Raw genomic sequence first — 17,374 nt, forward strand, 5'->3', positions numbered from 1 at the left:
GAAAAGGTTACAAAAAAAATAGAGGTAACGTGCTTACTGGTGCTTAACACATGACTTTGCTTTCATTCTAATGTGTTCTCACTGCAAGCTTTCAGCAGTCTCAGGGTATGTCTACACTTGCCCCCTAGTTCGGACTAGGGAGGCAAATGAAGCATACCGAAGTTGCACATCAAGCACAGGATTTAAATATCCTGCGCTTGATTAGCATAATCGCAGCCAGTCGCCATTTTAAAATGCCAGTCGCCCGATTTAACTTGCCGCGTGTAGACACGGTAGTCCGATTTAAAACCCTTCCCTCGAATTAACTGTTACTCCTCATTGCATGAGGAGTTGCAACTCCGGTATCTTCATTTGCCTCCCTATGCCGAACTAGGGGCAAGTGTAGACATACCCTTATTGCCCCAACACCTTAGGGATCCAGGCAGCTGGCACCAGGCTGGCCAATTTAGAACTCCGGCCTCCCACCCGCCTGAGCTGCCTACATTGGGCTTGGAGCTGTAACCTCTGTGTACTGTGGCCACCCTTCCAAGGGACTTTGTGTCCACATGTTGCTGCCCTGGCTGTGCCCTGGAAGGCCTGCTAGAACTGAAAGGCCACTTCCTGTCTCTGGCCTTAAGGGACAGCCTTCTCGTGTCTCTGGCTTTGGCTCGGAGCAGCGGACATGGGTGACAGGCCAGGCCCCACCCATTCAGCACCTTTGGTGTCGTCAGCCCCTCAGCCAGCCCCCTGGCCTCTGTGTCAATGGCCTGCGGCAGGGTACCCCTGGATCCTATGGGCATCATCCCCAGCCACCTCATTCCCTCCTTTGGTGGTGGGGGTATCTATGGGACCATTGATGGCAGCCTCGCACCCATCTCCTGAACTAGGACTCTGAGTAGATTCCCCCTCCCCAGCCACCGGCGAGCCTGGCTTCATTTGCCTTTCTAATAAAAGCCAAGTCCTGGAAATGCATTGCTGAAACTAGCCCTGGTACTTGGTGGTAAAGAGAAGTAAAGAAACAAGCCATGGAGTGATGCCAGTGATAATACTTTTATATTCTGCTTATACTGAAGGTTACAGACACATTACAGAACAGAACCAGTTAACCTACATGACAAATGGCTGTGGATGGAGACGAGCCCTGTGGAGGAGCCACTCAGCACCCAGCTAGACAGGCCCTGGGAAGGGTGTTGACCCGTACAGATGTTCACCTCTTGTCTTAGGATGTGAGTTGTTTGACATTACATGATGGCAACATCTTCAGTGCACAAAGGGCAAATTTAAAGAGAATACGGGTCTGAAGAATCTCCAGGTTCCATAGCAGGTGCACAGAGTATTTCCACAGCCTGCTCAGGGTGGTTAACAGCACAGGCACGATGGAATGGATATTGGCTTTAAACAATGCACCATGAGAATGGCTCTTACTGAAGAGCGTTCATATCACAGGGTCTACCAGAGACACCGGGCAAGTGACCCCAACCCAATGGCCAGGAAGCCATTGGGGCAATGGGACCTGCCAACAGAGGAACACTCACGTCAGTGATTGCTCTGTCAGGATTCTAGAGCCAGTGAACTGACATGAAAGCAATGCACTGACACCAGTGACCTAGAAATGCAGCCTGGGGTTGCCTTTCCAGGAAAGGTCCCTGATCACTGGCCTTTCCCCAGAGCAGTACACATCCACTTGCTTTTTAATACAGATGATAGCTGCTGTTCCAGTAAAAGAGTAGTCATCTATCAACACAGTGCAAAGAAAGAGAGAGGAAGATACCAGTGAAAAGCTGAGCTTTAACTCAATAAAATAGCTAAAATAATCCTAGTTCTGCTCACTCTTCATAGCTATTAGAGGGAATGGGCAATCTTATGGCTAGCTAACATGAACTTAAAATGGTCTGTTTTGATTCACTGACTCATTAAGAAGTGGAGTTAACATAATGAATATATACTTCGTATATAAGAATACAGATATATAATGCTGTATATATTGTACTGAAATATGTGTAACACAATACATGTATGAAAGAAACTTAAAAAAGAGTAGTCCTGTAGCACCTTAGAGCCTAACAAAAAATGTTAATATAGTATCATGATCTTTTGTGGACAAAAACCACTTATTCAGATGGGTGGATCAAGTCTCTTACTCCACTCATCTGAAGATGTGGGTTGTGCCCACAAAGAGTCATGATACTATATTAACTTTTTGTTAGGCTCTAAGACAGTGCTGCACAATCTGGCAGGGGTGGGAGGAGTATCAGGGGAGCGGACTGGCGCTTTCAATTAAAGGCACCGAGCTTTTTTGTTGTTGTTCAACAAACATTTTCCCAGCTTTTTTTTTTTTTGGTCAACAAAAATTTTCCCGGTTCTGGGGGGCCGTGAATGAAAAAAGGTTGAGCACCACTGCTCTAAGGTGTTGCAGGACCGCGTGTTTAAGGTTTTTTTCAGACTAACATGGCTACTCATCTAAGACTAATAAAAGTATGAGCAATAGAAACTATATAAAATACTTGATAACAGACACATTATAGATGGCAACGGTCTCATAGTAGATCTGGCTTGGATTTCAGAATTACTTGCTTCCTCATCAAACAAAGCCATTTGTCACCTTTCAGACTGCCTGAATGCTAGAGTGACAAAAAGTGAAGAGTCTACCCAAACACAGCTTTTAGAAATCCCAGATGTTTCTGAGGTTATGTTGCATTGGCCCTTTGGTAGCTAATGGAGAACTAGGCTTAATTGGACCTAGTTTAAAATAAAGTATTGGAGGAGAGGAGGTTTACCCTTTCTGTAGAAGAAGTGTAGGCCAGGAGGGGTTTCTCTGATTGACTGCATTTTCAAAAGAATTCAAACCATGGCCCAAGGCTTTTTGCTGCCCAGGTGCTGCCAGTGGTGGCTGTGATATCACTATTTGTGCTGTTATTTTGACAGCACATGACAAACCAAAGCAGAATTTAGGCTTCAAACTACATCTCAGAACGGAGTCACACATCACATTAGTGTGCTATCCTCCTACATCTGTTTTTTATGAGAATGAGAGGCTTGTGATTTCATGAGACACAGAGGGATTTTCTAAGCAGCACTATGAAGGAAAAATCTGGTTGGCTGTGGAAGATCTGATAAGAATGAGAATCTGGTACAATAGCACATGCGAGGAGGTGCAAAATGCATAGCTGGATTCAGTATACCTGTAGCTGAACTGCCTCAGCGTCTACACTGCAGGAGGCTGACAGGAGCACACACTCCTGAAGGCTTCTCTTACTCCTTGCAGATCAAGGAATATCAGATGCCAGTGAGAGCTGCCCTCTGTGTTCGATTTGGGAGTCTACAGTAGAGCTGCTAAATCAAATGCTAGATGATCGCTCTCTAAAGGGTTGATCTTCTCTGTAGTGCAGATATGCCCAATGTGTGTGCATATATATATATATATAGAGAGAGAGAGAGAGAGAGACCTGGGCATTTTAAGTAACCATCCAAAGGACCAGCCAAACCAGATACCTAGTACAAAATGACTTAACTAGAGAACTGGAAACATGCAGATGATACTTTCAAGAGGTTATTTAAATTAACAAAGAAATCCCCTACTGTTAACATTCCTCAGGGCAGGTTTTACTGGAGAAAGAGACGGGGATTAAATATATTGACAATTAAAACAAGATTTGTTTGGTTAATTTGTGATTGCAGATTTGATTTCCTGATGTATCTGAGAGGCATTTCAGTCTGTTCAGCAACATCTCACACAAGTAAATGACGTGCTGGAGTTGTTCTCCTGGGAGCCCGTTTGAGAGTGCTCTGTATGGCCCTTTGTGTTATGCAGAGACATACTGAACCAAACAAATGCTCTGAAAGACCTGCCCTAAATTACCTCAGGATGGAAGGAGCCCACTGGTGGGATGTTTATACTATTTTGTAACTCCTGAACCAGTTTTGGTCTTACCCCAAGTCTGTATCTCACCTATTTTTCTTCGAAGCAAGACAGCAAAAGGCTGCTGTTGTGGGATACTGTCCACTCTACTCATTTACTTTCTCAAGGGGGCCGGCAAAAGATGTGTGAGGCCCCTTTACAATAGGTTGGACCGGTTGTGATACTGTATTGTACCAAATTTCAGACTGACTGACAAAGGGGTTACATCTTCATGCAGAGGACGGGAATGAGAAGACCAGGCACTGGCCCAGTCATGAGACCTCTGACTTTCCCAGGCCATTTGCTTGAAGGAAAGAAAAATAAATGCACTAACACAGAGTTTGTTTCCTGGAATGTTCAGCCCAACTACACATGTATTTTTATTCTGTCACCATGGAAATGAGTTGTAAATATTTGGAGATTATGATTTTTTGATAATTTTTGTAAGTGTAGAAAAGGTTTGCAAACCCACTGTTTATTTTATTGCATGTTGCACAGTCTCCAATAATCTGGGTTGCTAGCTCTGGATTCTAAGCGTGGGTGGCCCATTTTAACAAACTGCTGAGAGTTTTGTAACTTATTTTAAAAAAATAAAAATGCTGGAGTGTCAGCTGTGTAGACTGATCTCCTGTATTTAGCCGCTGTCTTACTACAAGTAAGTACATTGCACCTTTCCTACCTTTGCTTCTGCCAGCTGTGAACTAGGAAATCCCCCTAGAGGAGAAAAGATGTTCATGTCAAGGTCTTTTACCCTAGCAAGGGGGCCAGTTACTGTCAAACCTGTTGCTGATGGAAACTGGGTTGAGACCTCAGCTTCATTTGACACAGCCCCAAGGGTCTGCAGATGGTCACAACTTCTGAGGGGGCTGAGATGGACTGGAACCCACGGCAAAGGCTAACATCTATGAGCTGTAATATTTTTCAAAATGAAACAAGTCTGTTACCCTCCAAAAGACCCACCGGTCCTGCCATCCTGCTTGGACACAGGATGACCAATTGTGTCAGCAATATACATGCATGCCCCATCTACACAGAATGCGGTGCCTGGCCAGAGGGAAACAGATGACACAAAGCTCAGTACCATTTGCCATGTGTTCAAGAAGGCAGGGTTTTTAGTTCTCCTGTATCCCCTGATCCCTTTTCTTCAGGGCTGTTCTCAGCAATGGACCCAAACTGTTTCTATTAGTCATGTTCTTTCAACAAGTTTTACCTCCTGTAATGAACGTTCTCGTTTGGGTTGGTGCAGAACTCTCCCTATGGCATGCTGCTCTCGAAAGATGAATAGGGAAAGAACCTCAGCAGAACACCCGCACTGGCGAGTCAAACATACCTCTAAACACTGCAGGACCATTGAATACGGCTGTGCACAGGCGTTGTGGGGTTGTATATGGCTCTGGAAATGACAAGCTCGCGAAATCTAATGTAGGTGGAGAGTGCTAGACTGCAATCCCATGTTTTGGATAAACGGTATTTGTTTTATTCTTCTCCCTGTCTCCAGCTCAAAAGGAGCACTGTTTGCTGCAGCAGAGGTGTTGTGTTGAAAAGCCTCCCCCAACGCTCTAGCAATGGGAAGTGTGTTACTAGCTCAAGACCACAGTCTGGAAGCTCTAGTTACATCCGGTACCTGGGTGTGTCATGCATAGAACTGTCACTGAGAGCTGTTTGTGGTTCTCATCCCACCTACTTCTGTCTGCACCACAGCTGTTTTCAAAAGACAACCTTGTGGCACATGTGTCAGCACCTTCCATGTTGTTTGGCCATAACTGTATCAGTGCACACTGGGAAAGCCCCATAGTGCTTCTGTGACCAGCAGACATGTCCAACAAACTGCAAGTGGGCCTTGCTTCTGCTTGAAAAGCAGGCTGGAGAGAGGGCAGGCCAAAGCAGTTATGTGAACACAGCTTGCAGATAGAATCTACATTGCAAATAACCATATCCCAGATTCCATGAAGGTAGCCACATGGCAGTCTCTGTCATGGCCTGAGGCAAGACACGGGTGCTGCCATGACTATGGCTACTAACCGTGCAGTGACCATGTTGTGTGTGGACACAAAGTGCAATTAGAGACAACCCTGTTACTAGAAGGTCTCAGACTCAGTGTCAGGACTCCAGAGAGCAAATGCTCCAGGAGAGCTGAAGTAGCTTTCACTAAGTGGGGTGTCCTGTGAAACCTCTCCTTCCTCAATGACTGGCAGCAGCACAGAGTACGAGCACTTACAGGGCCCGGGGCCGTGGTGGGAGGAGACAGGTGTGTGTGCTGCTCTGCTCACTGTTTTGAACTCAGCTACTCTGCAGGCATGCACCCCTCCCCTTTCCAAGCTTAGAATCATAGAACACTAGAACTAAAAGGGACCTCGAGAGGCCATCGAGTCCAGTCCCCTGCCTTCACAGCAGGGCCAAGCACCAGCTAGATCATCCCTGACGGGTGTGTGTCTAACCTGCTCTTAAATATCTCCAGAGACGGAGATTCCACAACCTCCCCAGGCAATTCATTCCTGTGCTTAACTATCCTGACAGGTAGGAAGTTTTTCATAACTTTAGGAAGCTTTGATACACCTCACTCTGGAGAGCTCGTTCTCAGAGCCTGCAGGCAGGACAGCTGCCAGGGGCATGGCAGGGGAGCCCACCCTGTCACCCAATCTCCCCCCACCCGTCACACACTGTTCACCCATCCCGTCACACACTCTCCCCCCACCCGTCACACACTGTTCACCCATCCCGTCACACACTCTTCACCCACACCATGTCACCCACTCTCCCCCCACCCCGTCACACACTCTCCCCCCACCCCGTCACCCACTCTCCCCCCACCCGTCACACACTCTTCACCCACACCATGTCACCCACTCTCCTCCCACCCCATCACCCACTCTCTCCCCACCCCGTCACCCAATCTTCCCCTACCCCGTCACACACTGTTCACCCACACCATGTCACACGCTCCTCTCTCATCACACACTCTCCCCCCACCCGTCACACACTCTTCACCCACACCATGTCACACACTCCTCTCGTCACACACTCTCCACCCTCACACACCCTGTCACACATTTTCTACCCCACACTCCTTGTCATACATTCTGCCCCTCCCCCATTTCAATTGCAAAGAGGCTGGCACGCTAGTAGGATGCCCATGGAGCAATGTGACTGAGAAACCTGTACCAAGTGATGCAGAACCTGCTCTTGTGAGGCCCTGCAAACCCTTCCCAAAGCGTACTGTGGCCCGTTGCACGGAGGGCTATCTACCCCTGTGCACTGCTCTGAGCTGATGCAAGAATTGCCAGTGTGGGTGTGCTTTGCTGACACAAGGTGTGGAGAGTGGACACGTGTGATGTAGTGTTGGCTCCTTGCTGGTTGCTGGGCTTGGGCTGTGGGTGACCCCACTGGCTGCTGTCTGTACCACTGCCCAGCAGAGTAGCTGATGGGACAGGTTACCTTCCAGGGAGAGGAACAAAGGAAAGAAGGTGGAGTGCAGCCCCTGGCTGGGGGGCAGGGCTGGAAGTTGGGGGAGTTTTTGTCTGGTATGGAGGAAGCAGCCTAAGCAACGGGCTGGGATTTAGGGGCCCAGTCTCCCCCACCTCAAGGGGGGGCTGAGGCATCCTAGGCCTGCCCTGGAACCAGATTCCATCTGTGCTGTGCTGTATCCTGGAGAGGCAATAAACTCCCTCTGTTCTACTGGCTGGGGGAGTCTGTTTGTGCCACTATGGGGGGTTCAGGAGGCGGGGGACCCCGACGCGCCGCCACAACATGCAACAGTGGTTTAATTACAGCCCTTGCAGCATGCTGACGTAACTTTATCAACAAAACTCTATAGTGTGGACAAAACGTAGGACCTGTAAGCTCTGCATGTCAAGCCCTGCGTAACAGATGTGTGCAAAGATTCCTGCAAGCCTCCTTTGCATCTCCATGGAGCTGCTTTGGATAAGCTAGCTGTCAACTAGCTGCCAACCTGCACTCTAACAGCAATGGGTAAAATCACTAGGCTTTTTCATCAATGGGATCTTGGGAAGGGAAACGGTAGAAGAGGAGACATTTGGCACATAAGAGAGCTCAAAACAAGGAAGGAGTTTGCAATGCAGCTGAGCGCTTTCCCAGTGTGGTTTCTTTAAGGCAAAGCAGCTATAGACTAAAGGCGGGTTTTGGAAATAGGCAATAGTATGGCTGGCAGCGAGTGGCCAGCAGGGGCTGCATTCACAGCCTGGCCACATTGCTACTTGATTAACTCCTGATAAAATTCTGACCGCATAAATCTGGGCAGGGAGTCTTTTTCCATCAGGGCAAAGATCCGTTTCTGGGCCTCATTGAAGCTGCTTGCTGATGGTTCCACCAAGTTCTTCATGGTGACAGCTTTGGTGCCATGGTCAATGTTCACCTGTGACGGGGACACAATAGGAAGTGAACAGGATAAGGACTTGGTTCTCCAAGCAAGGAGTGGGGCTCACGTGGTGCTATCCAGGAGCAGACGCACTAGGAATCAGGTAAATGATCAAAGCAGGTTTACTGGGCTCTGGGAAGCACTGGCCATGACTCCATAGTTCAGGTGAAGCTTTGCTCTTTGTTTAAAGATGAGATTTAGCCTCTTTTTTCTGTATGACATCTAGTATGTGCACTCCCCTGACTTACAGCACTGACTCTGGGAAAGTGCTGGGAATTCAAAGGAAAATCCTTTAATCAGCTAATTATGATCCACCTTGAAGAATGGTATTGTTTGATTGGTCTGGCCTGGCCTCTGTTCAGTGTCCTTAATAGTGCAGACATGCTAAACTTTTAGGGGGCACAGTCAGCAGTGCACTTGGGCTGCTTAGCTCTACTCTGGTAATACCAAGCAGCTGTACTCCCAGCGTGTGCTGACTTCTCTGGTTTGGTGCCCTGGGAATCTGTCCTCAGATGCTCAGCTGCAGAAGAATAATCTAATGTCAATGCTGACTATTATCCTCTCCTTTCCAATACTGCATTTTTCTAGGATTTGCGTTGGGGTTCTCCTCTGAAGTCTGTGTATGCAATTGTAAATTATTCCCAGACAAAACATACATTCAGATAATTAATATGGAAGTGCAGACACTAAAAATGCTTTCAACCCATTCTATCTTCATTGCATGGGGTTGCAGCAGGGCAGAGTTAAAGATGGTAGACTGCTTAGAGGACAGTGGTGGAGAGGTATGTCTACACTACAAGCCTCTTTCAAAAGAGAGGGTCTAGACTACAGCCAGTACTTTCCAAAAAGCACAGTTCACGTTCCACAGTGCCTTTCTTTTTTCCAAAGGAGCACTTTCCAAAAAAGGTGTTATTCCTCATAAAATGAGGTTTTCTGCTATAGAAAACACTGCTGCATTCTTTTGATTTACTTTCGAAAGAATGTAGCTGCAGTCTAGATGCAGGGGAAGCGTTTTTTTGGAAATCCACTCTTTTGAAAAAACCCTGAAGTCTAGACACACCCTGGCTGGGTGATAGTGAACTGGACTATGACTTGGGATACATTTGGACCCTAGGCAAGTTACTGCCCCTTTCAGTTTTCCTTTTTCCCATCTGTAAAATGGGTTTAATGTTATTGACCTGCTTTGTAAAGTGCTGTGGAATGGAAACTGATAGTTCAGAGCTATGCAGTTCTTCCCTTAATGTGTTTAGATTTCCCTTAACCCTGACTTGCCTCACTTTATTATATTGGCATGGGGAAATAGCTGGCTCAGTATGCTAATCATGGGACATATGTACAGCTGCCTAAATGGCTACTAATACCTACCAACAACTTTCTTTCCTGTTTTAAAGAAAAAACCTTGATGCAATGAAAAAACCTATTGGTGTGTTAGCTGGAATGCTGTGGGAGAGAGTCCCTACCTCTACCCCCATTATGTGAGTTGTAAAAGGAGGAAAAATGCTGGTACACTTCAGCAATTGTGAGATTGGCAGGGGAATAGTATGCATATTGCTGAAAGAGGACATTTTTGCATGAGAAATCTAAACTGCATTTCCTGTTTGAGAAACTTGCATTTTGTGCTACTGAGTTTTCGGTCACAGGACAATGCATCACCAAGCAACCATAAATGTGTTACCATGGCTCTTTGCCATGGATTAACAGTTTGGCAGTAATTGCTATAAATGTTTCCCTTCAATTACCAATACACACTCAACTTAATCTTACAATAGTTTGTGTGAGACTATACATAAACACAAAACATCCGAGGAGAAACTGGCTTCTCTTCTGCAGCTTCAGGCTGCTTCTCCTGCCTTCTCACTCTGTTTCTTGGGGCCATAGGGTTTCTGCACGAGACAGATCAGTGGATTTCCTGGCACTGCTGGAAACGATGAGATTCCCATGGATGGAGCTAAGAGCGAGGGAAGGTGTAAACAAGTCTTGTGCTTGGAGAAAGGACAAAGGGACGGAGCAGGGGGAGGAGGGTTAAAAATGGACTTGTAGCAGTATTGTAAATAGCTGTGAGTGTTAGTTTGTAGTCCTGCGGTTCATGACGAGATCATAAGAACCAAGGAAGGGGCTTGCACAAGAACATTGAGCTTTATTGGCCAGTGAGACTGGGCCTTCCTAGGGGCCATAGTTGTGAGGTATGGATGCGTAGATCTGGGTGAGGGCCAAGTCAAAGTGACATGCTGGTTAATGGTGTGAGTGACAGGCAAGCTAGAGAGTCTGGTGTGAGGATGGGGAGCGAGGGAAGATGAGGCATTGTGCTAGATTTCAGTGACACATCAGCCAGTCTTGGACATGTCTCAGGAATGACAAGATGTAGATATGCCGGAGGCAAGTAAACTACCAAGTAACATTGTTGCTGGCATCACAGACCCCTTCAATGTAACTAAATATTTGCACATTCCTCACATGACCTTAACACGAGCTTGTTCATGAGCTCTACAGGGGAATGGAAGCTGGTGCAACCACTAGGCTTGGAGCACAGTGATCCTTTTCTCTGCACCAGTGAGGAACTGCAGGCTATACTGGCCATGCCTCTGGATTATAAACCAGGTGGCTGGACTCTGCTCCAGTGTTCATGACTCTCTGTCTTCAGTCCTACACAAGATGCCAGTGTGGGTACAATGTGAGCAACCTGCTTTGATGTTATCAGGACTTGGCTCATGTATACGTCCGTCCTTCCCCACATCAATGTCCCCTCTGACTCGACTTACCTCTTTAGGTGCCTCCGTCTGGATGAACTCTTCATAAATTTTCTTGGCTTTTTCAGCCATCTTGGTTGGGGACTTGATTTTTTTGTATTCTTCACAGGCAATCCAGAACTCAATGTTCTCCTCACTGAACTCAGATCTAAGGAAGCTCCTGAAGCCGGCAAGACCATCTGCTCAGAGAAATTGGGAAAGGCTCCTTTACAACCCTCGCTCAGTACAAGGAGTTTGCTATGGCTGGGGAAGGTGGGGAGTGGTGAGGAAACAGCACCATACCAGACTGGGCTCATCCATCTCTGCTGGACCCAGGCTTTGTTCCAATGTTTGTGTTGACAGTGGGAGATCATATTGCCATGTTATGAGGACGTACAGCAAGCACCGCGAGCTGCTTGCGAGGCTGTATCTGATCCAGGAATCCCTTGATGCAATTAGCACTGCAGAACCCAGCAGATGCTCACAATGTGCAGAGAACAATTAGACTCAAACCCAATCTTCTCTCCCTTCAACAAGCTCTTTCAGTTAGGCATGTGTTAATTCCTCAGCAAACAAGCCCAGCATGGTTCAGGTGCTTGACTCTTGGCATTGCTGCACTGGGACACCCCAGCACATCTCTACAACAGGGCTACAGCCCAGGTAAGCTAAGAAACTTAAGCTACTCAATTGAGGTTTTTGAGTCTCGGCTTAATCAACCCAGCCAGGGCTTTGTCTAGTTGGGATAGGCCCTGCTTTGGGCAGGGGTCTGGACTTGATGACCACCTGAGGTCTCTTCCAGTCCAGCCCTGATTCTATTATTCGATTCCATGATCCTAAGTTGAAATAGCTTATTTTGGCACTGTCTATACAGCAGGAAGTCTGCGAGCACTCTTCCTCGGACTTCTTACGCCTTGTACAATGAGGGCTACAGGAGTTGAAGTAAGGAGTCCTCCAGCTTGACATTATTTTGACACTGTTGAAATAACCGCGTGTAGTGTAGACACGGACTGTTTCAGAATAAGCCGTTATTCTGAGAACACGGCTGTATAGACCTATCCCCTGAACCCTGGGGAAATGTTGCATCTGAATCGTGCTTCAGATCTTAATTTCCTATCTGGCTCTTCTCTCTGCAAGGCCCAAACCATCCATTTGGGCCTCTCCTAGAGTTCTCTCCTCCCTCCCCCGGATTTGGGGATGGGGCCACAACAGGGAGCTGCATGGATGTGCCAGAATGCATTGGGTGTATGGGAGTCTCTGCCTGATTCACAGGGGCTGTCTACATTGGTGCAATCTTGCGCAAAAACTTGCCTGTCTACACTGGCCATGAGTTCTTGCACGAGTACGCTGACATTCAATGTATGAAATCAGTGCTTTTTGCGCAAGAACTATGATGCTCTCGCTCAGGGAGAAGCCCTCTTGCACAACTGTTCTTGCACAAGAGGCCAGTGTAGCCAGGCAACATCAATTTCTTGTGCAAGAAAGCCCGATGGTTAAAATGGCCATCAGAGCTTTCTTGTGCAAGAGAGCATCTACACTGACAAGGATGCTCTTGCGCAAAAGCACATGCCAGTGTAGACGCTCTCTTCTGGAAGAGTTCTTGCGCAAGATCATGCCAATGTAGACATAGTCAGGGAAAGGAAGGATTGACTGATGTTACAGGAGCAGAAAGAACAGACAATATGGGGATGAAATCAGACATGTGCTGCCACCCAGTGGCATTAGTGAGACGTGACTCTCACACTTCTGGATAGGAGGGGTTCCCCTTGTACCCTGACTGGCAGTGCTGTGCAAATCAAGTGGTTTTTTGAATGTGTCACTACAAAACATTTGGAGGGGATTGGTGTTTTATGGACAAACATTCACCTTCTGTCACGTTGTTGGATTCTAAAGATCACTGTTGCACCCATGGGGGGGGGGTGTTTGCCCCAAAAGTCTGTACAAAGGGGGCCATGTGAGATGTCAAATGAAAGCTTGTGTTCCACTGATTCTATATATGTTATTCATGTAATTGTATAACATCGGTGTGGCATTATAAATATGTTCTCTGCGCTTATGCTGGAAGGGTCTCTGCCCAAGACAGAGCAATGGGCAAAGAATGTTGAGCCAGTGACTGTGCTAATAGCAAAGCTCCAGGGACAATAGACCTCTAGGTGCCAATGCACACCTGACAAATGTGTCTGGGTACCTGCAAACCAGCTAGGGCATAATGGCTGCCAGCATGTGAAACAGGTCACTCAACCATGTGACCTGCTGTGGCCACGAAGATGCCAGGAGAGGTATATAAGTGCCATGTGGCACCCTCCATCTTGTCTCCAGTTCAGCTACTGATTCCAGATGAAACCTTGTGAGGAACAGTGAGCCAGAAAGAACTGTGGACCCATCCTGACAGGCTGTACACCAGAGGTGTTATAAACTGCTAAGACAGTGTATTAAACTGGGTGATTCAATGCATGTAATGTATCTTTAACAACCTTACTCAACCTTTTCTTTCTTATTAAACCTCTAGATTCTAAGGGATTGGCCCAGCGTGATCCTGTGGGTAGGATCCAGAGTGTAAATTGACTAGGACCCGTGGCTGGTTTCTAGGGACCAGAAGAACCTGTTTGGGGTAGGTGAGATTGGGTTCTAAAACCCCTCACCTGTGTGCAGGCCCAGGGTTGATTGCGGCACAGGGAGATGTGGGATGTCAGAGGGGTTTTGCTTATGAAGCTTCTTGCTGGCCAGATTGGCAGCTGGAGCGCTCGGTGTGACTGGTGTGTGACCTGTTTGGGAAAGGCCTCCAGTCAGGGGCTGTAAAGAGCCCTGAGTTTTGAGCAATTAGCCCTGAGCAGCTGCCCTTAGCGATGCCCAGTCTGTCACACCTTCATAAATCTGATTGGGGATTTTTCAGTGAATAAAGGAGTCCCCTGAAAGCTGTTGATGTTGTCAAGCTCTTGTGCATGCATGTTTTCTCCCAGAAGCCAATTTCTCTCCAGCTCTTTAAGCCTTTCCAAAGCTGGGGGAGCAGGGTGCTCATACTCTGCAGGCCTGACCTCCTGCATGTCACAGAACCTCACACACCCTCTCCTGTAACACACTGCTAGGTGAGTTACTGACAGTCTCAAATCATGGTTTAAAGGCTGCAAGAATCCACCATTGACACTAGTTTACACCCGCAATAGACCCATGCCCTGTCCTGCAGAGGAAGGTGATAAATGCATGGGTCTCTGCCAATCTGACCTGGGGAAGATTCCTTCCTTACATCAGTTGGACTCTTGAACATATATGCAAACAGCTGGAGACAAATTCTGTTCTCACTCAGAGCTCTCCCTCTTCTGAGTTCTAGCACCAGCCATTGGAGAGAGGGGCTGCGAAAAAGTCAGATGGGCCATATGCCACTAAGCAGTTTGATCATATCATCCCCTCTGTACACTCATCAAGTTCAGTCTTGAAGCCATTTTGACTTTTTTCAGTCCTTTCTCTTCTCTCCTCTCCCTCCTTTCCTTCCCCCCCCACTCCCCAATTCTTTCTGGGAGGCTGTTCCATAACACTTCATCCCATTTCTGGTATGCCAGTTTTCAAAGTCTTTCAGATCTTCCATGATATTTTGGTCCTCTTCCGCATGGGCAGTACCTCAAATTGTCATCCACAAACTTCCACCCATTTGTGGAAGGTAAGAAATAAAGAGGTTTGGTCTCAAGACCCATCTCTGAAGAATTCTGCTAGTAAACTTGCTCCAGCTTGCCCATTCATTCTTCCATATGATCCATTGTATTCTTCCTTTTAAGCACTTTTCTCCACCTTTCAGTTCTTAAATTAATCGTCCCCTTCTCCAGTTTAATTTCCTAGGTGGAACTGTATCAAATGCCTTACTGAACCAGAGGTAGATCTGATCTCCCGAATTTCCTTTGTCTAAACATCAATTATTTTCTCTTTCAAAATTGGCTTCGAGATGCTGCATGCAACTGAGGTCAAACTGGTCTGCAGGTTCCTGGATCACTCCCCCCCCCCCCCCCCCCTTCTTGAAAAATAGGCACCATAGTAGTAATTCTCCAGTCATAGGGAACAACCCCCAATTTACAGATTAAGAATTCTTACTATTAGGTCTGCATTTCATGTGCAGTTACTTTAATATGGTCATGTGTCCCAGGTCCATTAATCTAGGTGCACTCATGGGCTTATTTCCTCTGTCCTTGCCAATTCGTTTGCTCTTTGATGGTGGCCGTTCCTAGCAGTGCCCTCAGAACCTCTGGCTATGTCTAATTTGCATCCCTTTTACGAAAAAGGGATGCAAATTAGATGTATCGCAATCGCTAATGAAGCAGGGATTTAAATCTCCCCCGCTTCATTAGCATAAAAATGGCTGCCGCTTTTTTTTGGCACGGAGCTTTGCTGGAAAAAAGCACCAGTCTAGATGCGGATCTTTTGGAAAATAAAGCCTTTTCTGAAAGATCCCTTATTTTATTTTCCAAAAGATCCGCATCTATATTGGCACTTTTTTCCGGCAAAGCTCCATGCCGAAAAAAGCGGCAGCCATTTTTATTCTAATGAAGCGGCAGAGATTTAAATCCCCGCTTCATTTGCAATTGCGATATGTCTAACTTGCATCCCTTTTATGAAAAAGGGATGCATTCTAGACATAGCCTCCGTATGGGTGTTGATGCAAGGACGAAATCCTACAATATCCCCCTGCAATTATAGGCTAAGGGAGCAAGGACCACGGTCACCTGGACTGATAGGGAACCAATCCTAGAAACCTGGCTGGGGAGGGGAGGTGCAGGGAGTGGCTGTAGAGTGTACGGTGCACAGAAAAGGGCTACAGCGGAGAGGTCTCTTCCTGGGACCAGGGTGTGTGGCTTTTCCTGATTGTTTTGTGCCTCCTCTCAACCCTGTTGCTGCCATTGTTCTATTTAGCTGGTGCCCTGGATAAGGTTGCCTGAGGGAGCCCAGTCGTTCCCTGTCCCTGGGTTTCCGTCTTGCCCGCTGCAGTGGGTCTGCCAGCCTGGCTCCTGGTTTTTTGCACTTTTGAGCTTTTCAGGCCATAAGGGGCCATCAGCTACAATGACTAAAGATGGTCTCCAGAGCCCCTATTCAGGCATTAGAGGGGTTTCTGGAATGCCTGTGCGATACCCAGGGAGCCCAGCTGTCTTTCACACCCATCTATGCTCTCCTTCTACAGCTGAATGTATGAATGTGAGCACTTCTGAGCCCCAACTTCCCCCATGGTTCCTCGGTATTGGTCTGTCTCTCCCCACGATTTCTCTGGGATCACTGTCCAGCAGACAAAGCACACAAGGATTCTGGTAGCTGGGGGGGATGCATCAAGTCATTTGGTGCAAAACGGAGGGGATGCTCAAGCATGTGAGTGTCAGTGCGTCTGTGTGGGGTATGAACAAGGCACCGCCATCAGCACATAAAAGATGGCAGGACAGCAGCGTGAGATCAGCACAGAGCCACCTGTGCCCATGTGAAATAAATGTAGCTTTTGGCTGTGCCTGGGAGAGAGCTCCCCTTTGCCTGCTCTCAAGGCCCACTTAGAGTCCTGGGTGCAGCCCATCCCAGTGGCAAAGCCCCTCTTCCAGAGGGGGAGAAAGGCCTGCCCTGGCAGGCCAGCACCTCACTGGAAGGCAGCAGCTTTTAACAGCTGCAAATCCTTGTGAAGACAACAAGGACAAAAGACTGTTGTGACGGAGGGTCTGTCTGCACAGCAGCTAGATCCCTGTGTCTGGCCTCTGCCCATTGAATTGGCCTCAGGCTGTGGGGCCCTTTCATTGCTGTGTAGGTGTCTGGGCTCGGGCTGGTGCTTGGGCTGTAGGAGCGTGACAGGTGGGAGTCCCATAGCTCTGGACTCAGCCCATGCCTGGAAATCTACACACATGTAACACTCCCACACCCAGCCCCACAGCCTAGAGTTAGCTGGAAAGGCTGGCCCTGGGTTTTCTTTGCCCTCCGGGCCCCCTGGCAAGGTGGGAGGACAGAGCCTCAGGTGGAAGGAGTGGGGCTGAGGCTAGTCTCCCCCAAGCAGCCTTGAGCACTACCCACAGTGCACTGGCCAAGGATGAGGCGGCAATTTAAAGGGCCTGGCCTCTGTCTAACGCTGCTGTCACAGTAGCAGTGGCAGAAGCCAGGAGCCCCGGACCCTTTGGAATCATGGGGCAGTTGGTGGGCCTGCTGTGTAGACCTCTTCTCATGTCACCACCCTACAGAGCTTTTTGCAGGGCTCAGCAATCAGTAAAGTCTGACAGCCCTGAGAATGTTGAACAAGGGCTGCTGGCTCGCAGACAGCCTCTGCCCTGAGAGCAGCAAACCACATGCTAATTAGTGAGCACAAGGCAGGGTTAGCCAGAGAGCAGTCCCAAGAAAGTGAACTCTGGGAATCAGCTGGAGAAGGAATGAGGCAGCAAGAAACGAGCATTA

The 17,374-nt window shown here is 47.7% G+C and overlaps 1 protein-coding gene across 1 annotated transcript in view; it reads right to left on the reverse strand.

Annotated features, from left to right (window-relative positions):
- Positions 1–6,754: 6,754 nt before the first annotated feature.
- Positions 6,755–17,374, reverse strand: part of RGS5 (regulator of G protein signaling 5) — a 49,938-nt gene continuing 39,318 nt past the window's right edge. The window contains exons 4-5 of the mRNA XM_006137206.4: positions 11,012–11,178; positions 6,755–8,249 (exon numbers count right to left, since the gene is read on the reverse strand). Coding sequence (XP_006137268.1) covers positions 8,088–8,249; positions 11,012–11,178 — 329 coding nt within the window. The 3' untranslated portion in view covers positions 6,755–8,087. The remainder of the gene's footprint in view (positions 8,250–11,011; positions 11,179–17,374) is intronic.

Source organism: Pelodiscus sinensis, chromosome 9 (assembly GCF_049634645.1).
Source record: "Pelodiscus sinensis isolate JC-2024 chromosome 9, ASM4963464v1, whole genome shotgun sequence".
Classification (NCBI taxonomy): Eukaryota; Metazoa; Chordata; order Testudines; family Trionychidae; genus Pelodiscus; species Pelodiscus sinensis.